The 23278-nt window shown below is 53.5% G+C and overlaps 5 protein-coding genes across 5 annotated transcripts; 3 read left to right on the top strand and 2 right to left on the bottom strand.

Annotated features, from left to right (window-relative positions):
- Nucleotides 1-165: 165 nt before the first annotated feature.
- Nucleotides 166-955, top strand: ACO1O0_002342 (acyl-CoA N-acyltransferase; the record flags this gene model as incomplete). Its single annotated transcript, XM_083191812.1, has 2 exons — nucleotides 166-466; nucleotides 567-955. 2 exons carry the CDS (start codon nucleotides 166-168, stop codon nucleotides 953-955), a joined length of 690 nt encoding a protein of 229 aa, XP_083053026.1.
- A 1526-nt stretch (nucleotides 956-2481) lies between these two features.
- Nucleotides 2482-3221, bottom strand: ACO1O0_002341 (uncharacterized protein; the record flags this gene model as incomplete). Its single annotated transcript, XM_083191811.1, has 2 exons — nucleotides 2482-2515; nucleotides 2593-3221. 2 exons carry the CDS (start codon nucleotides 3219-3221, stop codon nucleotides 2482-2484), a joined length of 663 nt encoding a protein of 220 aa, XP_083053025.1.
- An 8849-nt stretch (nucleotides 3222-12070) lies between these two features.
- Nucleotides 12071-13469, bottom strand: mns1B (glycoside hydrolase family 47 protein; the record flags this gene model as incomplete). Its single annotated transcript, XM_083191810.1, has 3 exons — nucleotides 12071-12630; nucleotides 12694-13281; nucleotides 13337-13469. The coding sequence occupies 3 exons, from the start codon at nucleotides 13467-13469 to the stop codon at nucleotides 12071-12073; spliced, it is 1281 nt and encodes a 426-aa protein (XP_083053024.1).
- A 1232-nt stretch (nucleotides 13470-14701) lies between these two features.
- utp15 (WD40-repeat-containing domain protein) lies at nucleotides 14702-16288 on the top strand (the record flags this gene model as incomplete). The annotated part of the gene is made up of 1 exon (XM_083191809.1): nucleotides 14702-16288. The coding sequence occupies one exon, from the start codon at nucleotides 14702-14704 to the stop codon at nucleotides 16286-16288; it is 1587 nt and encodes a 528-aa protein (XP_083053023.1).
- A 1073-nt stretch (nucleotides 16289-17361) lies between these two features.
- ACO1O0_002338 (uncharacterized protein) lies at nucleotides 17362-22870 on the top strand (the record flags this gene model as incomplete). Its single annotated transcript, XM_083191808.1, has 5 exons — nucleotides 17362-17530; nucleotides 17590-18014; nucleotides 18065-20418; nucleotides 20471-21262; nucleotides 21319-22870. The coding sequence occupies 5 exons, from the start codon at nucleotides 17362-17364 to the stop codon at nucleotides 22868-22870; spliced, it is 5292 nt and encodes a 1763-aa protein (XP_083053022.1).
- Between the last annotated feature and the right edge of the window lie 408 nt (nucleotides 22871-23278).

Below are 23278 nucleotides of genomic sequence, written 5' to 3'. Positions count from 1 at the left end.
TGGACCTCAAAAGTCACACCCGCTAATATAAGCTTGCTTACTCGGGGTCCGGAGGCTACTTCCACAATCCACACTCTCATGTGTGCCTTTCGCCCTCGAAGGCTCAAACCCAGCCGCCCACCAACCCGGCTACCTTGGCCATCTCCTGACTCCATTCCCCCCAAGATGGCCACCACCCAGCCCTACCGCATCCGGCCCGGGACCCTGTCCGACATCCCCCGTGCCGTCCAAGTCTACCAGGCCGCCTTCGACCACGACCGCCTGTTCGACTTCCTCTTCCCCAACCGCCACGAGCACCCCGAAGCCCTCTGCGCCCATGCCACCCGCCTCTTCCAGTCGCGATGGTGGACTCCCAACTTTGACTTCTACATCCTGGCTGGCGTCGACGACAACCAGCCGGCCGGCCTCACCTGGTGGAAGCGCCCCGACTCCCAGCTGTCCTTCTACGAGCGCTGGGTCTCCCCGTGTAAGTCCCACCCCAAAAGGGAGAATGCTGCATGCTGTGAGTGGCGTGAGCTAGCAAACAAACAATATTAACCCGGGCCATTGCCTTCCCCTCCTCCCAGACGCGTGGATCGCCTCCGTAGTCCGGACCTTCTTCTCCCTGCGCAACTGGCTGTTCCCCATCCCCAACCTCGACGCCCACGCGGCCCACACCTTTGCCCGCGTATTCGACGACGTTGGGCCCAAGCTCCTCAGCACGCCCCGCCGCAAGGACGCCTGGTACCTCTCCATCCTCGCCGTCGACCCGGCCCTCCATGGTAAGGGGCTCGGCACCATGCTGGTCCGCGACGGTCTGCAGAGGGCCGATGCCCGCGGTGCTGCGACATGGCTCATCGGTCTCAAGGGCATCGATCCCTACTATCAGCGCTTCGGTTTCGCCGAGATCGCGAGGGTCAACGTTGGTGAGCTGCAGGAGTGGGAGGGCGGGTCCATTATGTTTAGGAACGAATAATGGTACGACCATTTGAACCAGATCGACCTAAAAGACAAGACAGGGGTGGTAACAATGACCGCCAATTCTCTCATCCGAATAGTAACTCGTGCCAAATACTGGTGCTTTTTTCATTCTGCCAGAGTTGGCCCAATCTCTCATCGATTTGGTTCCTCCAAAGAACCGGCTCGCGGATCCTATTCGTACAAATGCCCAGAACCCCCAGCCAGGCCGGCCTCACCCTTCATGACCGCTGCAAGCAAACCCAACACGCCGACTTCTTGTTACCTCTGGCCTCTCGCCATTCCAGCTCGCCACAAGGACACGCAAAACTAACCCTCCACTGTTCCCACCCCATTTGCCGATCTTTCCGCGAGGTCCATCACGTCACAGCAAGAAAAAAAAATCATGAAACTGACTAGCTGCTCCAGTACCCGCCATTACCAGCATGTCTAGCTCACCGGCATAAGACATGATCAAAGAACAGATTGACCCCCAAGCAACATACAAAAAAGGATGATTCCCCGACGGGGAGAGGGGATTGAGCGGGGGACATGTAGACTTTCTCCTAGACGCAGTCATCTGCTTGAGGCACGGAGCTCCGGTTTTCCGATGATCTGGGTCCCATCGGAGCCACGAGGAGGTTGGTGGTTGTGAAGGAGGTTGGGATGTGTGCATGTGATATTGGGCGAACTCCTTGATCCCCATCGCTCACCCATAGCAAGCCTCATTATTGGCCCATTCTGCCCCCTTGATCGTCTCCATTATTTTGCCCGCTTTCGGAAGAATAACTCTGGCTAGATTGCTCGTAGTCCTGATCATGGTTCCTGGCATAGCGTGGCTGGGTGGACAGATGATACGGACGACCAGCCTGGAAGGCGTCGTTCCCAAAGTTCTGATCACAGAATCCGTAACGGCGCACTTGGGGAGCTTGGCTGCTCGGCAGGTGTGCCTGGTACGAAGCTCGTGGCGGCTGGAGAAAGCTCTGGCTACTCCCAGGACTAGAGCCAACAAGGCTTTGGGAGCCTAAGCCGTTGGAATTGGGCCATCCATGGATAGTTGTTCCAGAAGTTCCAGCTGTAGGGCGGCGGTCGTAAATGGATGTATGGTACTCATGAGAAATATTGCCGTCTGAGAATTGTGGTTTCTTGTTTGGGACAGCCTGAGCGTTGAACGTGAACCCGTCGTACCGCCCTGAAATAGGGGGTAACTGTCTGTCGAGATTTGCAGTTCCATTCGCCCTGTAACTAGTGAGAGGTGGCAGTTTGTCGAATGGATCATGCCGGGTTTCGTTTGATTGAGGGCCAGCATGGCGTTGTTGAAGATTTCTCGCTCCCATGGAAGAGTTATCGAGAACTCGGGTTGAGCTCCGATCCATGGCTCGGCCAGGCAGAGTGTGTGCAGTCGAGTTCAACAACGCAGGGTCAATCCTCTGGAATATAGGCCCCGCGTAGTCTTGGGTCTGTGGGGCCTGATGCAAGTTTCGTGAAGGCAGTGTCTGGTCCTTGAACCCGGAATGCTCCCCGAAACTGGTTTCATGTCCCGGATCAGTATATGGTCTTGGCGAGGAACGAATGGAGTCTGGGGGGTTTAGACTGCGGCCATGCAGAAATCTTGGGCTGGGCTGGTCCAATCGAGCTCTTTTTCTTTGATGCGACTCCATGGCTGAGTTCTCCCATGAGAGAGAGACGGCAGCGTCACTACCCTCGGGACAAACAATCTCTTGGAATGAGCTGATCTGAGAAGCCTTGCGCTTGTTTTGCTTCCGGGGCTTGCTATTCTTGTTCTTTCCCTCGTCGTCTCCTCCAACAATGTCGGGAAGAAACTCGATCTCCGGGATTTCCTCAATGGTCTTGTCGAGTAGCTCAGACTTGAAGCGGTCGACTATGCCAAGCACTTGTTCAGAGGTGTAGCCACTGCCGAGGCTATCAAACACCCACTGGGGAGTTGATGAGGCACCGGAAGTGCCATGAGGTCCAAGCTCCTCCACACGCTCCTGTTCACGCTTTCGCAAGGCCAATGCCCAGTCTCTGATATGGCGGCCGTGCCCGCTCTCCTGGTTCTTCTGGCTCCAGCTCTGAAGCATCTCCACCTGGGTTTTCACAAGATCAATTTGGATGAGTCCGTAGTCCTTGGAGTTGCGGTACCGGATTCGCTGGTAATGCTTCCGGCAGTAATAAACCCAAACCTGCGGAGGGATCTTCAAAGTGCAAGACTTATTGCGGCCAAAGAAGTGAGATATGGCCTTCCTCAACTGCGCCCCTGTATCGCAATTCTCCGTAAACATGCATCGCATACGTCCTACTGATTCCCGTTGGAAAGTGGTGTCGGCTTCATCCGGGCAGTTCCCCGCAGGAGAAAGCGAAGGCTGAGAGGAACTGCTCGCGGATTGAAGCGGCGTGGAGAAGACGGGGTCTGACGGCGAGACTGACGCTTGGGGGGTTGAGCTAGAAAGCACCTTAGGGGAATGGGCATCTTTTGTATTCTGAAGAGTTTCGGCGCGGGGACTGGGCTCAACTGCCTTTGGGCCGCGTGGGCTGGGCCTTGTGGGTTGTTCTCCGACATCCGTCATGGTCGAAAGACGGCGATGCAATGTATTGTGTTCGTTACTTGGGTTGATCGGCCTAGTGTTGGCCATGGATACGGGTCCCGGGGCTGAGAGTGCTCTTCTGTGTGACTGGTGGCGCATGGAAGATGATGAGAGCGGCAAGCTGTTTTAATGTTAGCGAGGTGCAGAACTGCTTCGAAAGAAGTAGATGAGATCTGCGTGAGCCATTGACAGGATTATCGTAGGAGAGCAATAATGCACGATATATCCAAAGGCCCAAGTTCGCAGAGTATGAATCATAAGCCAGTGGTTCTCGAGGAGAGCGCAAGGCGGGCCGACCGAACAGGCAGCAAAGAACAGTTGAGTAGCGCAAGGTTGTTGGAGATCAGACGAGCCCGAATATCGGCGACGGGCGGTCAACAATCTTAACACAATACACGCGGTCAAAGGCGATAGCCATTGATAATGGGCTTGATTAATCATTTGACCGGTCCAATGAAGACTGCGCTTGCATAGTCTTATTCACGAACACTGTTCTCATGGCAGGTGACCCATATGGTGAATCAGAGCTGGAGGCTCCTGGGCCAAAGACTGTACACCGCTTGCAGGTGTTCGGGGGAGTTAGAGGGATAATAAAGCAGGTACGCGGACAAGCCTCATTAACGGGGTTGGTTATAGCGCCTTGCGTTTGGCTGTATCGTCGCCTCGCGTGATCCCCATGCTCACGTGCGACTCTCCAGAAGAGGAAACAAATCACCAAGGAAAACAGAAAGGAAGCACGCTAATAGCGGGGGATACTGCCAAAGGATGACAAAATCGTAGAAAAAACATACTTTGTGATAGGGATTTTCCAGGGGCCTTCAGTCTCCCAACATCTACTAGTCAGCGTCGCATCGGAAAGTTGGCTTCGAGGAAGAGGCTCTTTAGTGTTACTGATCCGAGCACCCGTACACCCGTGGAGGAAAGCCCCGTGTATCCCAAAATAACTGAGTGAGGGATCACTTCCAAGAGAGCGCATGAACGTGTCTTCCTGTACAGCGCCCAACCTTGATTCTTCAGCCACATCCTCGGGGAATGATGACTGACCCGAGTTGTCGCCACCTATTGTCGTCACAGAAGAGTTCCTGGAATGTATATCGGAGAGAGATGGTGCGTATGAGGAAAAGCTGCTTTGACTTTCGGAAAACCTGCGATGGGCGTGACTTGTCGCCATTGGATATGAGTTCATGTCCCCATGAATGCCTAGCTTGGAATCAAGGTCTAGCCCTCTCAACTCCATCAGAGGCAACCCCTCCCCGTCAGTTGAAGTCTTTCGAAGAGGAGCTATATTGTACCCTGCTATTCTTGACCTCTCCTCCTTGGATTTAGAGGGAGTGGGGAAATTTGGGAGTGAATGTTGATTCCGAGGTCGTCGGGTAGTCACGATGGAGTTGTACTCGCACTCGTCCTCGAGGCCCGGCGCGTTAAGTAGAGACGAAACGTCCATATTTGGTCGGTAAGCCTAGGCGCTCCGTGTAGGCTTGAGAATAGTCGGCGTCTAGATTGGTGACTGTTTCCAGTGTACCCCAATCAATTCGTTCGTTGTTGATTTTAGACGAAGCGGAAAGGTATCGTTGATGAAAGAGGGGATTCCTTTGATGACTACCTTACCCAGAGTCGAAGGCTGAGTATCCAGTCATCATGTACGCTGGGGATATAAAATCGTCTTTGCGTAAAATCAGCCTCAGCCAACCGAACAACTGCTCAATGGCTCGACTACTATTTCAGGGGGCAGCACGCGCCTGAATATAGTCTCGGTTGCCACTATATTACTGAGATCTCAAAAGTCATGGAAGTCATTTAGCGCAATGGGAAAAGATTCCGCGATATGGATTGCAATCGAACCGGCCTTATATCAAGCTGTAAAGGTCGTTTGTGGAATAGATATGCGCAGACCTTAGTTGGGGAAGGAGTCGGGTGTAGGTTCATGCGGCGAGATGCTTATAGTCTCCTTTCCGCCGTGAAAGGGTGACAGCCGGTCGATGGCTTTGTCAGGTCCAGTCCGTCGAAGCAGGAAAGGTGAGAGGGAAGTAAGGATTGTATAGATGGAGAATATGACGTCTTTTGCTGGAAGAGAATGGAATGGTGTATCAGGAGCCAGCGAATTCCACAGGTTTGATGCCATATGGAAAGCTTTGATGCGACGATTGGCACTAGTTGAGGTTAGGCACCAAGTTTCCCTAGCATCCGCTACGTATATGCGTGAGTGAATAATCGACGTCGAGCAGGGTGGTCAAGCTCGCCAGAGTCGAAAACAAAGAGTGGACGTAGAAGCTCGGTGGATCACGAGCACAAGAGGGCAGGAAGGGGAATCGTAACAAGGGATGGCATGCTTCTTCTGCGAACTCATGAAACAGGATCTGGTTCCCGGCCCTCAGACCCCCCACACCCAATCCTCAGATCAAAGACGTACAAACGCAGCGGTTGATGCATACACCCGGTGGGAGTTGTGGGGAGGCAGAGGATGACAACAGCTTGGCTAGTGAGGGACAACGGCTTCTAAGGAGGGGAACCTGGGATTGGTTAACAATCGGCAACCTATATTATTACTTGGCACCGGGCCTGGGGTGAACCGTGATTGTGCTCGCTTCTCTGGCCGTTGTTTTGGTGGTATACCGCGCCTGGTGTGTCCAAACAACTCGAGTTTGATGTCGTGTCGCCCCTCTTCACCAGTCACTGGCTGATGAAACTTCCGACTGGCCGGCGCAGTGGAGGGAATGCCGAGACCACCTTTATTGATTTCCGCGATGAATGTGGATGACAGCTGTCCAACAGTTTGGGGATCAGGCGACGTTCGACTAGGGATGCTTTGGAATACCACTGTGCCATGCAATCCCAGACGGACAAGTCAGTGGAGAATTGTAGTATGTGACTCTGATCGTCTGAAGTACGGGGCCCACGTGAAAGTTGTCTGGAAGAGCACAAGGAGTCGCTTCGTGCCGATGTGCGGTGCGACGTGGAAAGCTACGGCAGTGAACGGGTGTGAATGCGTTAGCGGCCGGATGAATATGCTAGATGCATATGTTGTCCGCCACACGCAGCTCCAACCGGCATGGGCGATGGATTCGTTGTCCTGCATGTTGCAGGATGTCGCCAAAGCTCTATAAACCGTCATCTTAAAGATTGCCGCGTGGCTGGAACGATCAATCGCAGAGACTATGTCCAAAGATGTCAGTCAACGTCAGACCTCCACGACTGAGTGATTGATTGGCGCCACGAGGGCTTCAAGCATAAGTACGACAAGCCTGTGGGGCAGTCGTATGACCACTATACTTCCCGGTCCGGCCACGACACGTCTTTCTTCAGTGCTGGTCCCCGCAGGCAAGCCCTAGCTAGGGCATCTAGAGTTCGATCTGGGGATCCTTTTTTGTCTTGGAGAAGTTGACTTGCCACGAAAGGCCTACTGATACCAAGAATAGCATCAAACCTCGATGGACCAAGCAGGGGGGTCTCGAACCCTGCATCCTGCATGGAGATTAGGCAGCTCTGCAGCAGTGCGTGTATCGGATGGCGGCGTGTGAGGCGGTAGGAGGCGCCCAAGGCTGGCTGATGAGCCAAGTCGTATGACAAGAAGATTGCATGCACACTTCTTCCGAATTGGATATTGCGAGCATACAGCCAAGGTCTCGCTGTGCGAACCACTGCTGAATCAATCTGTAGCGGTCGCACAGAGTCGTACCACTGACGGTGATAGTTTGTCCAATGAGCGGAATCAAGGATAGCGGTTGGACTGCCAATGCTGTCAGTCCATCTGCACATCCGAGGTTGGAAACGAGTTCATGGTGCAATGAGGTTCGGATAGAAGCTGCGCTATCCACCATTTGGGACAAACTCCGCCAGGGCACATGGTGAGGAAGGCAGGGGAGCAGCTTACAGGGGTTTTGTGGGTAATAGGGTGAGGCTGACAATGGGAGTCGTCTCGGATACTTCATGCGAGCCTCTCGTCCGGGACCGGGACTAGGGCGAGGGCGACACCATCGTGAGGACCGAGTAACCCAAATCGTGATGCAACGGATTTGGGACAGTCTGTGGTTCGAGCTCCCTGGTCTCGGCGGATGTTTGCTGTGAGAAGTTTCGCCTGTAGGAACGTCGTGTGAGGTTAGACGACGGCACACTGACTGTCAAGGCAAAGGGGCGCGCCACGGAGGGGGTCGCGTCCCAAGTCGGGACATGGTCGTCGGGTGCCGTTCAGTGGAACATGTATTCATAGACGGCACAAATTAGACCCCGCAGTAGGTAATAGGATAGACTCTGAATCATTCTGCAGTTGAGTTGGCGGCATCGCGATGAGAACTTTGGAAAAAAACGAAGGGTGGAAGGGACTGAGATGGGCTGAGGCGGGGAACAGAAGGGAACAGAGTTGCCCCAGGCAGGAGCTCAGGAGGGGACCGGGAGCCAGGGAGGAGCGACCATGACCGAGACCTCCCACTGTATCAAACCAGCCAAGCCTTTCATACGCGCAGACAACTACGTGTACTATCACCATTTGCTTGCTAGTGCCGAGCCGTTAATTTGATATATCAAGTGTTATCTCGTAAATGACCTATCTCAAGTCTAGTGGGCAGTTGGCTCTACTTTGTTCCTCTTTGCCTACTAATCTATGTCACAGCATTTCCCCACTGTCATCATGAGCAACCCGCTAACCCTAACGAGCCCCAATCCTTTCCTACCTCGACTGTAACAAATTTGGAACGCAAAAGGACGATGTGTCTCAAATATTGTAAATCTAAGACCGCACAATCCTATGTGGTCTTCTTATCCCCATGCTAAACTCGCAAGTTAGGATCCGTTTTGGTGCGCACATCCGGGCTGCTATGGAATTATCTGCAGGTGGAAGCATACCCATAGTTGCTATTAATAGCTTCCCTAAGGTTTCAGACTTGAACCTACTAACTCTAGCACAGGACTAACGTTGAATCTAGAGACGTTGTGTTATTCTCGCGACATCGACTTCTCGTTATATTTTGCAACAGTAGTAAGTAAATTTTGCGGCCCTAGTCAATCCAAATATATGAGAGACTCGTGCTTTTTTGTTGGTGTACGTTCTTGTTGGTTTGTAGGGTCGAAAATGTGGTTGTGGCAAAATTCATTAACTGACAAGTTTATCTTCTGCCCTGCGAGAACACCGCTAGTCTGGGAACACTCTGAGAGCTCTTGGTCGGCTGAGACTAGTGTTTCTTCGGATATTATTTCCTTTGGGAGACTCTCGCACCTCTGCCTCTCTCCTGCCGCCTGCTTGGCAATTTTGCTTTTTTCTTTGTTTTTGCCATAAATATCCATTTCTGCTGTCCTCTTAGGTTTGAACGTGATTATAGACCTCGAAAATCGATAGCCTAATATTTCGTGCTAATCAGTGGGTGACCCCAGCCCCTAAGCTTTGACTGATATTATCGTTGTAGTAAGAATAGCTCGCGGACGTATGCGATTGAATCCTGAACTATCAAGTCGGTCTTCTTAGGCCAAAGGAATGCTCCTATCTCTTTTGAGGACGGATTAGCATCTCAACAAAATCCAGAGTTCATTTCATCTTATCTCCAAGTTTAGAAGCGCTTAAGGTTGCTCGGGGACCCCAATGGCGTATGTTTATGGCACCACGGATATGACTCCAGACTACTATCTAAGTAGCCCTGTTCCCGGTGGCCTTCTTTTCTTCCATAAACGAGATTTGGCTGTTGAAGCTATAATATTTTATTTCGAGTTATTCTCTCACACATAAGTGTTATCCTCAGTTCTGACGACAATTCGTGCAAATGACGCCGTAGTGTGTCTTGGTTTGGCATGGAGAGTGTGAAGGGAGCCACGAGACATCAGCATCGGTAGGAGATGACTGCTAATCTTGGTGTGAATGGATCTTGTACAGAATATTTAGTCCTAATAGTCCACCAGAACCACCCCGAGAAAGAGAAGAACAAGAGGAGGAAGAAAGCGATGCTCGAGATACGCGTGACGGTATAGAGGGGGAGTACTAGAGATTAGCGGCTGAGGATCGTACGGCGAATCGTTTTTCTCGAAAGACTCGAGGGACTTATTTATGATGGCACACGTGGTGGTATCTCGGCGTAGGATTCTGGAGCGAGGCAGACGTGAGAGCAGTCGGTCGGATATGTCGCACTGGAGGCTTGTTCGGAGTATTGGATCGTGACGTGAAGGTAGCGAGGTGTTGCCTAGATACCTCGGCAGTCACTGATTATTGTAGTAAGGATGAGAGTCGCCCGCAGTCTTCAATAACTCCAAAGAGGAAAAAGAGGCCAGCAGATCTAGTGCTAGTGCAGGACTCGACGACTCGACGTGTTCTGGGGTATGAAAGAACAAAGGGATGATTGGAACAATTGAGCACAGAACTGTGTCCCCACCTCAACTATTTAAGATCGTGAAGTTCTTAGTTGTGTAGTTTGTGAGGGAGTTTCCTTACCCAGAGGGTGACCTACAGTGACTGCGTTCGGGGTTGGCGGGGAGCAGAGAGCACGCAACGATATACCCTAATAAAAATTACATCGGAGGTAGATTATCACAAGGGTATTCTCAGAGAAATCTTTTGACTTTGTGAAAATTACCTTAGGTTGTTCATTTTGGTGCTGCCTCTGCGGTGCTGAGAGAGGTGGTGTCATTGGCACGCTGCTCCGCCGCCAGGACTTTACAACTGCTGCATAAACCAGCTCCAAATCTTCCTCGGGGCGAGATTTTGTCTTGAAAAGGGCGATTCTCGGGTTTCCTTCACTTTCCAGGATTGCGTGGTTGTCCCAAGCCTGGCGCAGATGGTGAGACCGTCTCAACACCAGTCATCAGATCACGCTCCTCGACATCCAACCAGCGACGACCAACCCCAAGCTGACAGGGATTGGGAAAATTCTAATTTATTTAGTTGTACTAAAGGGGTTCAATAGCCCTTTCGGGGGAAAACGCGGAAGAAAATGGTCGCTGGCACCCCATGCTGCCTAGCGAGAACTGGTCAGGGGCATCTCTGATAGGCCGGACTACAACTGCTCTCAAGTGTTTGCCAGTGCCAGTAGATGGCATTGGTCACTGAGATTTCAGTATGAAATCAGTATCTCTGTGCCTTCTCCCCTCCCCTCCCTATATATTAGATGCTCTGTTCCTCCTCTCTCCTTCTTGATTTTGTTCCCTCTGGCCTCATCACCACGTGTCCGGGCCGCGCAGCCGCACAAGTACTCTGAACAGAACATACACAGAACATACCACATATTCTTCACTACTTTGTCATACTTTATTCTTATCTTGGACATCATATCCACATTCATCGACAGTCCTGTACATATCTGGCCGCTCCAAGCAAGTAAGTCTTCTTCGCTCCGAACCTCATCTATCAACATAATTCTCGGCCCCATGTATAACATTAACTATCATTGCCACCTACATACCAAAAAGTTTCTCCCTAAAAGACACTAATACCGTGCTTATTCAGGCTCCCCAACATCATCGTCATCAGGCTCTAGCGCACAACCCTTCCTCCCGTACAGCGCCAGCATGCCTCCTCCACTCCCTCCACGTGAAAACCCGCCACCTTATGGCCACAACTGGGAGGGTCCAGATGGTTTCCGATACAGAGAATAGACTTCTTTCGTCGAAACTACTAGACATGCCCATTTATGGGTGTACGGACGAGACATAATGTCGATCATCTGCCGACGATCGGTCATGTGGAGGTACCCGGGAGTTGCCTACGACGAGTATGTGTGGATATTTTGGGTGGCCGGGCGGCCCAACCCGGCCATCGTTATGTGGACGGTGTAATGTGCGTTCTTTCATAATCCCCCCATCTGGGTGTCTCCCTCATCTGATATCCAGTTTGTTCTGGTGGTAGGTGCCCATAAAAAGGACGACATGTTGGCATCGGCTGACTTGTATTTCTGTGTTTGAAGTTTCGGACAGGCTGGAAATAATAAGGAAAATATTGCTGAGCGGAGTTTTTTACTCATTTATGTTGCCCACCACTTACCACTCACTGGTTTTACTAATTGCATTAGACGAAAGTTCGGTGCCGCATTTCCATCTGTTCCCTGATCAGCTTTTTGTAAAGTGATGACTGGACACATTGCCAAGGTCCCCCATCTCAGGTCCTTCTAGTTATAGTTGTGATCGAAGATGAGCTCTCATGTCGTTCACTACTCACGTTTCTCCATTGATTGGAAAATTATTACACCTAGCGTCCCTGTTCCTGAACAATCTCATTTGCTTCTAAGAATGATCGTATCACTGGGCGTCCTACATATTCTGTTTATTTCCACTCTACGCGCTCTGGATTACGAGGCTTGTTTTCGTGCTTGATAAAGGTTCTCTAAAGGGGGTTAAGCACGCATGTCTGTGCATTACAGGGTAAGTATCGTACTGCAGTTTGAAATGTGTGTATAACGGAGAGAACATTGCATACTAATAGACGTGCCTCTCGATACCGGAGAACTCTAACTTTATGAATTGGGCGGTTTTGCTCGTCTGGACGCCTGGTCCAGCAGCAGTCCTCGTTGAACCTATTTGGCAAGGACAGACGTACTCAATTATCGAAAATATATACGGCCGAAATCTCACTCACACTACCCACGGACCCTGACGGGGTGCGCCTCCGTGTTATATACAAACTGGTTGGGCCTGTCCGCCTGAACCTGGACCGGGGAATCCCCCGCAAAGATGAGGTACAGATACTTGAGGGTCTCAGCCGTCCAGAAGCTCTGCTGGAAGTTGTTGTGGCCACCGCCATCCGCCTTTGTCACGTCTTTGAGCCCCGAGAAGCCCACGCCCGCGCGGCACTGCTGCCGCATGTGCTGGAAAGCCTCCCACGCCATGTCCTGCCACTTGCGGTCGCCCGTGACGCGGTATGCGTAGTACAGGCTCTCCACAGTCTCGGGACGCAGGATGTACCCCTTTGACGTGGCCCAGAAGCCTGCCTTCTCGTAGAACTCAGCCTGATCGGCAGGGGGGGAGTCGCTTGGGTTGGCACTGTCAACCCAGCGGAAGCCCTCGGGCCCGATGCCACTGGTGGTGCCCCGGTAGGTCTCGTAGTATGACTCGGCGAGCCTGAGACCAAAGTCAATGTACTTCTTCTCCTTGAGCAAAATGCCACCAAGGATGAAGTTGCCGCCAGCAAAACTGTTCACTAAATAACAATAACTGTTAGTGCTCCCTGAGTTATTAATAAAGTATGATTGGGAAAACCTACAGTGTCCGGACCTGGGAATTGTCTTGGGTCCATCATAGTCTAATAGGAAGGTCAAGTCCTTGCGCGATGTTGGGTGCGACTCGAGGTGCTTAATGGACGAGTCCGCAGCCAGCACCCACCGCTCCTTGTACTCAGCAAACTGTTCCGGGTCGTACAGATACATTTTGATCAGGTACTCGTAGAAGCTGTCGGTTCCGCCACCCCACGCCCCACGGCTGTCTAGGAACTCTCCAGTCTCGGTGCTGACTTGGTAGCCCACCAGGCCTGGGAATGGCTCGGGCTTCCCCGTGGGCCGGAGGATGAACTCCTCGGCGTTCTGAACGAGCTTGGCGTACTTGTCATCCCCGGTCAGGTCGCTAAGGCGCGTCCACTCGAGTACGAGGGTGCCGAAGCCTGCGATGCTGTTCTTTCCCTTGGTGAGCGGGCGAGGTTCCGGATTGAAGACCAAATCGCCCTCTGGGATGCCTGTCTGTGTGTTGAAGGCAATGCTGAGGCTATCTGCGAGAGATTTGGCCTGTTCCAGGAGGGCATCCACCTGGCGGGAATCAGATGCCAGGTCCCTCATGGGGCCTTTCAACAGATCATACCCTGGGTGAGGGTAAGCGGGGGTTATTCTATGGAAAAGTCCATGTTTAAAACATACCGGAAAGCAAGCCGCCCAAATAGCGAATATTGCTCTCAAAGAGGGACACCGACTCATTGACCTTCTTGGTTGTCGTGAAGTCTACTGTGGGCACGAACTCAAGTATCTCATTCACGGCGTTAGTATCGCCCATGATGATAGCAGTTGACAGGGAGTCAATGGCTGTCACTCCCCATCCATTTCTGGGCATTCAATCGTCAGCAAGGGCGCTCGCACATGAGCCTTGTAAAGGGTAATAATGCGGGGAAGACACCAACCTGTCGTCCTCATAGGAGCTAGAGACGGGGCGAAGACTGTCGTGGGGAAACGCGTGGTTGTAGTATCCTTCCCATGATGTTCTGAAGGCATCTCTGACAGCCCACGCCCTGAAAAAATCAGGAGACGGCTGTCCGCTGCGAGATTCAATGGCAGCTCCAGGTGCGGGATGGACAACTCCTGGGGCGGCTAGGCCGAACACGACGGACTGCTGGCCGTTGAGGAGTCTCATGGCGCTTCACAACAAAGGTTTGACGAAGAGACGATTCAATGCGGGATAGGGATACAACCTGCCGAGTGCATAGACAATAACGACACAGCAACAATAAAGGATTCTGGGAGACGATCGACTGGGAAAGGGGCCCTTTAGTCTATTGCGGCGTCGATCACAGGCTTCAATCGCGTAAACAACTCGGCTGTGATGAATGATCAACACCTCCTCTAAACAAAGGTAATCTCCGCACCGAGACATTTGGGCGGCGCCCTCTGGCAGCCAGCCATCAAGCCCATACGGGACCACGTGCACCGACTGTGACCGGCATGCACCCGGAGGCACATATGACCAGCCACCTGCATTAATAATAACGCAGAGTGCCATCGCAAATCCAAAATTCGTGGGTGCGCTGAAGGTGGCATGTTGGTTCTTGGCTGGCGGATTGCAACGCTGCGGGGCTTGTGATCCGAAGGGGGGGACAGTGTGATCGGGGATGATGACCTTGCAAGGGCCTCGTGATGGCTTCGAGTCATTGGGGGCGGAAGCAGTCTGGGTCGTACATAGTAAGACTAAAAGACAAAGAATTGCCTAGGTTATTGACAGTGGCTACTACATATTTGTAGTACTACTACTAGTAATAGTAGGTAGTTCAGGTAGGATATATCGTACGAGTACGAAGGAAGGAGGGTTGCCTTCGCTGTTGACAGCCAGGAGGCCTAGAGGCTAGCTGCCACTGTGCACTAGTCCTAATTAGGAAAGATGGCTGGCGAACCCCACAGTCCGCCCAACCTGGAAGATCTTATCGCAACGGAGAAAAAAAAAAGTTTCCAGCCGCCTCGCAATTGCACTACAACACAACCACCACTCAACACAGCTCGTCATCGAGAGTATCGACAATGGCAGCCACGGTGGGACCTTTGCCGCAGGTCAAGCTGCCTTCTGGCCCCTCCCAGATCACTGCCGAACAGCGCTACTGGAACACCTTCAAGAACCAGCTCCTCATCCCGTCGCCCACCAGCTATCCCGTCACCCACATCTCCTACAACTCCGACTCCTTCGCTGTCACCACTGGCACTCGCATCCAGATCTACTCGAACCGCACCCGCAAGCTCCTCAAGACAATCACCCGTTTTGGCGATGTCGCCCATAGTGGAGATATCAGGAAGGATGGCCGCGTCCTCGTCGCTGGCGATGACACGGGCAAGATGCAGGTCTTTGACGTCAAGTCGCGCTCCATCCTCAAGACCTGGACTACCCACAAGCAGCCCGTGTGGACCACCAAGTTCTCGCCGACCGACCTGACCACGCTGCTCAGCGCGAGCGACGACAAGACGGTGCGCCTGTGGGATCTGCCGAGCAACGAACCCATCACCACCTTTGTCGGCCACGACGACTACGTGCGTTGTGCCAACTTCATGCCAGGGACCATGTCCAACATGATCGTGTCTGGAAGTTACGACTCGACCGTCAGACTTTGGGATCCCAGGACAGGCAGGAACTCACCCGTCATGACCTTCAAGCACGCGGCTCCCGTCGAGGATGTCCTCTCTCTGCCCTCGGGGACGACCATGCTGGCTGCGGCCGACAATACCGTCACTGTCCTCGATCTCGTCGCTGCGCGACCGCTGCACCAGATCACTAACCACCAGAAGACAGTCACGTCGCTCAGTCTGGCTTCTGGCGGCAGGCGGCTGGTTACCGGTGGTTTGGAGGGTCACGTCAAGGTTTTTGAGACGACAGGGTGGAACGTCGTCTTCAGCACAAAATACCAGTCCCCGGTCCTGGCCGTGAGTGTCATTCCGGGTACGGATGCCCTTGGCGCCGACGACCGGCACCTGGCGGTGGGCATGCAGTCAGGCGTGCTCAGTGTGCGTACCCGGCAGACGGGCGCCGAGGCCGCTCGTGAGCGTGAGCGCGAGAAGGAAATGGCCGCTCTCGTGGCTGGTACGATCGATGCGCACGACTCGAAAAAGGCTAAGCGCAAGAGACGCGTCACCGCCTCTCAGAAGCTGGATTTGGTCGGGGAGGGAGCAGACGTTGTGATTGCGAGCGAGCCTCGGTCGCAGAAGAAGAAGGAACGCCCCTGGCAGAAGGACCTTCGCCACGCGAAGTATGGCCGCGCCCTGGATCAGGTCCTGGACAGGCAGGCCGCCGACTATACGCCCCTCAACGTCCTGACACTCCTTATTGCGCTCCGTCATCGCAGCGCTCTGCGCGACGCCCTCGAGTCGCGAGATGAGCACTCCGTCCAGCCTGTGCTCAAGTGGGTGTGCGGACATATCAGCGACCCCCGGTATGTGAGCGTCTGCGTCGAGGTGGGCCTGCACCTGATCGACCTCTACGCTGAGTATGTGGGTGACTCGGCGGAGCTCCGCGAGTCATTCCGGACGCTGCTGCGGAGAGTCAAGGTAGAGTCGGAGGTGGCACAGATTGCCTGTCAGACCAGCGGCATGCTGGAGAGCCTGACAGTTGGGACACTGTGAGGAGGAACTTGCTCGCTTGTGATGGTTCACGGGGCTTGGGTCTGCTGCATTGCGTTGGCGTTCAGGATTGGATGAGAGACTAAGTATATATGCCTACTACGGGAGTTGATCTGGCCAAGGTCACGGATGTACAAAAATGGGGCTTTGTTGACTGCTACTAGTGGTATCTAGACGAAACAAAAGTTGCTAGACACGACCAAGCTGAGCACCCCGTTCCTCTTCTCCCCGAGACTTGGATGACGATGGTGATGAGGCGTGAAACCCCCACCACGACTTTTCCTGATGCGCGGCCCACTGCAAGTTTGCCACTGCTGAGCTAATGCCAGGTAGCGCAAGGTCTCACTCATGTTTGCATGTCTGCGCGCGCTTGTCCTATCAGCCACGCCCCGCTACCAATGGGCACCGTCTTTGTTGGCTGCCGCAGCTCCACAGACACAATCTATAAGCCCTCAACGACAGCACACGAATTGGAAATCTCTGCACCTGCGGTGGCGCGGCCGTCTAGAAGGGCTCAGAGGCTCAGATAGGATCCGGTGATGCGTCCCACATCATCCCCATCTCGCTCCCGCTGTTACCAGGGGCTGTAAGAAGTAGGTAGTTCAAGGGTAGCAATAACTCCGGTAACCGTGCGCCTCACCCCTTGAACTTTGAAGAGGCTTTGCTTCGTCGTACTACTTTTATGTACACGTCAGGCAGCGCATACTAGTAGGACTACCGTAGGTAGTAGTGTCTTATCTGTCACCTGTAACTTGCAACCTGACGTCGGTAGTGCCTGCATTTTTGGCGCTCAACTGCCTGGACCCGAGGTGCAACTACCATCACTGACAGCAGTGGCAACCTGAAGGACCAAAAAAAAAATCCACAGTTGTGCGGTTGAAATCTGCAGGCTCACCACTCACGCTTGCCTTGCGGACACAAAACACACCCCCGCGTCTCCGGTAGTCGAGGAAATCCAGATTCCAGACCACCGACTTGTTCTCGTCACCCCCTCCCCTTTTTAAAGCCGACTTCCCGCTCCGCAACTCTCACTTCATGCTGCAGCGAGATTCGCAGCATCCACGAGCGGAGTCACAATGGCGCCCAACCAAGAAGAGGAGCGCACCAGGCTCCTTGCCTGGTATGCTGCCCTTCGCCCGCTGACCGTCGATATCGTCGGCGAATTTGCGGGGCGCGAGCTCTTTGCCATTCATGGCGAGTCCCTCATCAGGCACTGCCTGGAGGAGGCCAAGGTCGACTTTGACGGTAGGTTCTCGCACTCCATGCACATCCCTAGTGATTCCTTACTGACTTTCTCCCCCCAGATGGCTTCCAGCTCCTGCACGCTGTCTATGCAGTGGAGCAGTTTCTGAGCAACCTGTCCAAGCGAGGATGCCACTTTGACATCATTTTCTTCAGCGACCTCAAGCATCTCTGCGCCCCTGAGGGCTGCTCTGCTTCCAATGCGTACAAGTATCAGCTCGCGCGAAGCATCCTTATTCGCCATCTTTCCAACCAGGCTTCCGGCTCGTCGGATAGTGTCCGACCAGAGGTCCTGGAGTACGAGTCTCCCGAGGACGAGGACTTCACCGAGTACCTCCGGACTCATCCCGTCCAGTTCTTCTTCTGCCACGAGGGTGAAGATTCCATCAATGAAGACAACGTTGCCCTGCGGCATCTGATTTACCAGCTCATCTCGTGGGGCAAGAATGTAGCTCTCATCAACTCCGTGGAGTGGAGGAGTTCCAAGGTACGCTGCCCAGACTATAGATGTGGCATCCAGTGGACTAACATCAGTAGATTTTTACACCTCTAATAGGTCGCACCGATGATGTATTGGAGGATCTAGAGCTGGAAACCGCCCCGGTCAATGCCTTTAAGGTATCTGAGGCCGCACAGGTTTCTTTCGAAGATATCGATGACAGCATCAACACTTCATCTCTCCCCGATGCCGAGAAATCGGTCAGAGCGAATCTTAGCGTCGCCATTTGCCAGGCTATCCGCGAGTCAACCGCCGATGAAGACCAAGAGGAGGTCAACGAGCGGATCAGGGCGTTCCTCTTGCACACAGCGATGCTCCAGACTTGCAGCCTCGCAGAGCGCCAGTGCGTCAAGCCTAAGACCCCGGAGACTAACAAGGAGAAGGAGGACCGTGGCTTCCTTCGAGAGTTCAGTGAAGTCGCCCATCTAATGATCGAGGACGAGCATTCCCTTCTTTCTGACGACGATGACGAAGAGCTGTCTGGCGACATCTACGACCTTGTTGATGGGCGTATTTTCTTCCTCTTTGTTGAGAGGCTCAGAAAAGGGGACGACTTCCCTGAAAAGGTTGTGGAGGTGGCCAACCCTTTGATCACGGCAGTGCTGGGGGATGCCAGTGGTGAAATCAACATACTCCCCCCTTCGCAGGACACAAAGACCGCTGAGCCGGCACCATCTCCATCCGTGATGGCGTTCAGTCACCCTGTGCTGGAAGATCTTCTCAAAGGCATTAAGCTCAACCATGCTCCCGAGAAGCGAGACCCGACAGCTGATGTTGTCTTTGAGGATCTCACACATTTGCATAATTCCAACAAGAATGTTGTTAAGGACAAGAGACCTGAAAAGCTGAGCCCGTATGCCATGAAGCGCAATCAACGCATGGAGAGGGACATGGTTGCATATTCAGCCTCGCTCACCAACTCACGGGGCAAGGCCATTGACCCGGAAACGATTGTCGTCGCATCCAAGAAGGTCCAGGCCAAGCAAGGGAAAGCAAAGCCAGTACAGAACCAAGGCCCCAACGCAAGCAGTGGTGGAGGCAAGAAGAAGGGTAAAAAGGGCGGCCCACCCCAGAAGGGCGGCCGACAGGCTGCCCTTGATGCCGTGAAGGCCGTCCAGGAGCGCAAGGCGCAGGCCCGCAGCAACACCATCATCAACCACTGGGCGGACATGTGTTCGGAGTTCGAGAAGGACTCAAACCTGGTAAGCAGGTACCTCAAGGCGGACAAGTTCGCCTACGACAGGTCATCTAAGGATGACGCCGCTGCTCTGGGCTGCGAGATTGAGCTGTACATGTGCAGCATCCTCGGCAAGATTTGGCAGGAATTTCGCAACCGAGCAGCCAAGGACGGCCCCAAGGGCTACTACCTCATGGCTATGGTATGGAACTGGCTGCAGCAGTGCACGAAGCGGCCTGCTACGCCAGCAGTGGTCACTACCATCGAGAAGCTTGTGGCTTACCTTCAAATGCCTCACCTTCCTCTCGTCGCCGGGGAACAGCCCCAGAGCCTATCCTTCTCTTTTGACTACAAAGCATTCCGCCCCGTCAAGGACCTCGTAACAGACTACCGTGCGCTGCAACTTGAGTACGGAGGCCCCTACATGGACCGTCGCTTCGACTCCCAGCCGGACGAGCGTGTGCGCTTCGAGCCCGATGCCTGGCAGCGCCGCGTACTAGACTCCATCGATGAGAACAAGTCTTTGCTTGTTATTGCCCCGACATCTGCCGGAAAGACATTTATCTCCTTCTACGCTATGAAGAGAGTTCTTGAACAGAGCGATGACGGTGTGCTCGTTTACGTCGCCCCGACAAAAGCGCTGGTCAACCAGATCGCCGCCGAAATCAACGCCAACTTCTCCAAGAGATATGAGAATCAGGGCGCCAGGTCGGTGTGGGCAATTCACACCAGGGATTACCGTATTCACAACCCCACGGGATGTCAGATTCTCGTCACAGTCCCTTCCATTTTACAAATCATGCTCCTTTCTCCGAACAACGCGAACGGCCCCAACGCCTGGTCTCATAAGATTAAGAGGATCATTTTTGATGAAGTCCATTCGATCGGTCAATCTGAGGATGGTGTCATTTGGGAGCAGCTGCTGCTTCAGGCACCATGCCCCATCATCGCATTGTCAGCCACCGTCGGTAACCCGGAGGACTTCCACGACTGGCTTGCCAAGTCTCAATCGAAGAAGGGCCACAAGATGGATATGGTCGTTCACGGAGTGCGATACTCTGAGCTTCGCAAGTTCTTTTACGAGGCTCCTCAAAAGGAGACGCCGTTCCAGGGGCTCCAGAAGCTCCAGCGCCTTCCTGTTCCCGGATTGGATGAAGGCAACACCAAGTGTGAGAACCTAGCGTTCCTACACCCAGTTGTCGCCCTTACAGACCGGTAAGAGTCATGCCCTGAAAGTAAAGTCGAAACGTGCAACTAACTTCCACAGCAACCGGGGCGCTCTCGACGATATTAGCCTGGAAGCTCGAGATTGCTTCACTCTGTGGAATGAACTGAAAGCAATCTTGTCGGAAGGCGACCTGAAAAAGCTGGGTGTTTACGATCCGTCCAAGGCCTTGCCTGAGATTATCGCGAAATCAGATGTGATCAAGTGGGAGCAAAAGTTAAAGGAGGCCCTCCGAAAGGGCATGGATACAGGTATCCTTGACATCCAAAAACTCCGGAAGCGGTTCGACTCGAGCAAACCGACGGAGGTGGTTCGCGGCCACTCACAGACCCTCTTTTCTCTCGCATGCGACCTGCATGCTCAGGGCGCACTTCCGGCGCTTGCATTCAACTACGACCGCACGGAGTGCGAAGAAGCGGCCCAGGGTGTCCTCCACCAGCTGTCCTCACGTGAGGCCGAATGGAAGAGGACAGATCCAGGATGGAAGAACACGATTCGGGAGTTTGAGCAGTGGCAGAAGGAGAAGCCAAAGAAGGAGCTCGAGGTCAAGGTCCCCAAACGGACCAAGGACGACAAGGGCGACGGTGTCAAGGTCTCTCAGATCGAGATCACCAAGGCGGCGACTAGTGTGGAAGCTAGCCAGTGGGAGAGTTTCGACCCCGAGGCTCCGCTGGAGCAGTACAGCTTCGCGGATCACTCGAAACTGCTGCCGTCAGAGTTCGAGGAGATGACGACTAAGCTCTCGTGGGAGAAGTTGAACCCTTGGTTGGTCGAGGCTCTCCACCGCGGTATTGGCGTTCACCACTCCGGTATGAATCGCCGCTATCGCCAAGTGTAAGTCATCCACATCCGAGGATATAGAAAAGGCGATGTGAGCTAACCATTAGCAGTGTTGAGATTCTGTTCCGGAGAGGATTTTTAAGGTTGGTCATCGCAACAGGTACGTTGGCGATGGGTATCAACATGCCTTGCAAGACTGTCATCTTCAGCGGTGACTCGGTCTCCCTTACGGCCCAGAACTATCGCCAATGCTCCGGTCGTGCCGGCCGCCGTGGTTTCGACCTGCTTGGTAATATCGTTTTTAACGGATTGCCGCGGCAGCGCGTGTACGAGATCATGTCGTCACGCCTCCCTGATCTCCGAGGCCAATTCCCCATCTCGATGACGCTGATCCTGCGCCTGTTTGGCCTGCTCCACGGCACCAACAACTCCAAGTTTGCTATCGATTCCATGAACTCTCTGGTCTCGCAAACGCGGCTGTACCTTGGTGGACCCGAGTCCGAGGAGTCGATCAAGCACCACCTTCGCTTCTCGATTGAATACCTGCGACGCCAGTATCTTCTCTCGCCTACGGGTGTTCCGCTCAACTTCTCTGGCTTGGTTGGACATCTTTACTTCACCGAGAACTCAGTGTTTGCATTCCACTCGCTGCTCAAAGGCGGCTACTTCCATAAGCTGTGTGCGGACATTGAGAAGAACCCGGACAGGGTTCTCCTAGACATGATGCTGGTTTTGAGCCACATCTTCCATCGCCTACCGGCCAAGAAAACGCGCGAGTTTGTAGAGAGCACACAGCGATCTCTGTCGATGGTATTCCTCCCCCGCCTGCCCGCGCAGGCTGAAGAGATGCTGCTTGAGCATAATGCGGAGACGCTCTCCATATTCAAGGATTACGTGCACTCGTACATCGACCACAACTTAAGCGACGAACACGACCAGACCTTGCCATTCACCAAGATGTCTGTGGGTGCGAAGGAGTCTTCAGCCGGAGAACTGCTCGGCGGGAGCCCGACACTTATCCGCTCGCCCTTTGCGGCTCTTTCGGGCTTCACCGATGACTTCCAGTCGACGCACGAGCTCTGCTCCACAGTCCGCGGTGGTGTCTTCCTAGAGGAGTCGGCCATTCCCTGCCTTCCCATTTGGCCCCATGACACGTCCGTCGAGTTCAACGCCTACCTGTACGACTTCTTCAAGCACGGCAGCTTGGAAGTCCTGATCCGCGACAACCGCATTAAGAGCGGCGATGTGTGGTTCCATCTCAAGGACTTTTCGCTCACGCTAGCTTCCATCGTTGCTAGCCTCGAGACCCTAGTGCGGGGTGCGTCCAGCGAGGGCGATGAAGACATGATCGACCTACAGGAGGTGGGTGAGAATCCGGCCGAGACAGCGCAGCTGCAGCGGGATATTGCTCTGGAAAAGTCCAGGGCGAACAACAACAAGGTCAAGAAGTCCAAGGCGAAGCTCAACGACTCTTGGGACCAGGAGGATGACGACGAAGATAGCGATGAAGGAGAGAGCGACGACGGCCAGGGTGGCTTTAGGATTAAGGATTCGGAGCGGCCGGCGTGGCAGCAAGAGGGTGGCGGTTTGGTCAAGGTGTTGGATGCGTTTGTGAAGTTGAGAGATGACTTTGATACCAAGTTCAGGAAGGTCTGGGCATAGTTGGCGAAAAGAAGAAGATTGTCGGCGCATGGGATTGGGTTTTCGATGTTTCAGCGGGTTTGGCAGACTCGTAGACCGCTTGGGCTACGGATAGAATTCTGTCAGATAGATGGATAGACCAATCAATGACTTGTCGGTTTTGTTTTTTGACTCTTCGCAGCGTTTCTTCGCATGAGCTTCTTCGCATGAGGATTGTCACTAGGTGCGCTTCTCTCCCCATTTCCCCTCAGCAATACATCAGTGATCATCACCATCATCATCATCATTCTCATCAATCCCAACCGGAAAACAAGGTGGCATTGGGCCCTCTGTGCTTCGTACTCGTACTTGCACAAATAGTTTGCCAATCAGCCAAGCCCCCAAGCGAGGAAAAGCCATCGTCACAGGTTCCAACAACCTGGCGCCATC

The sequence above is a fragment of the Amphichorda felina genome, assembly GCF_050947745.1.
Source record: "Amphichorda felina strain 45539 chromosome Unknown scaffold_2, whole genome shotgun sequence".
In the NCBI taxonomy this organism is placed as follows: domain Eukaryota; kingdom Fungi; phylum Ascomycota; class Sordariomycetes; order Hypocreales; family Bionectriaceae; genus Amphichorda; species Amphichorda felina.
The sequence above is the reverse complement of the archived record's forward strand: the minus strand, read 5'-3'. Positions and strand labels throughout refer to the sequence as shown.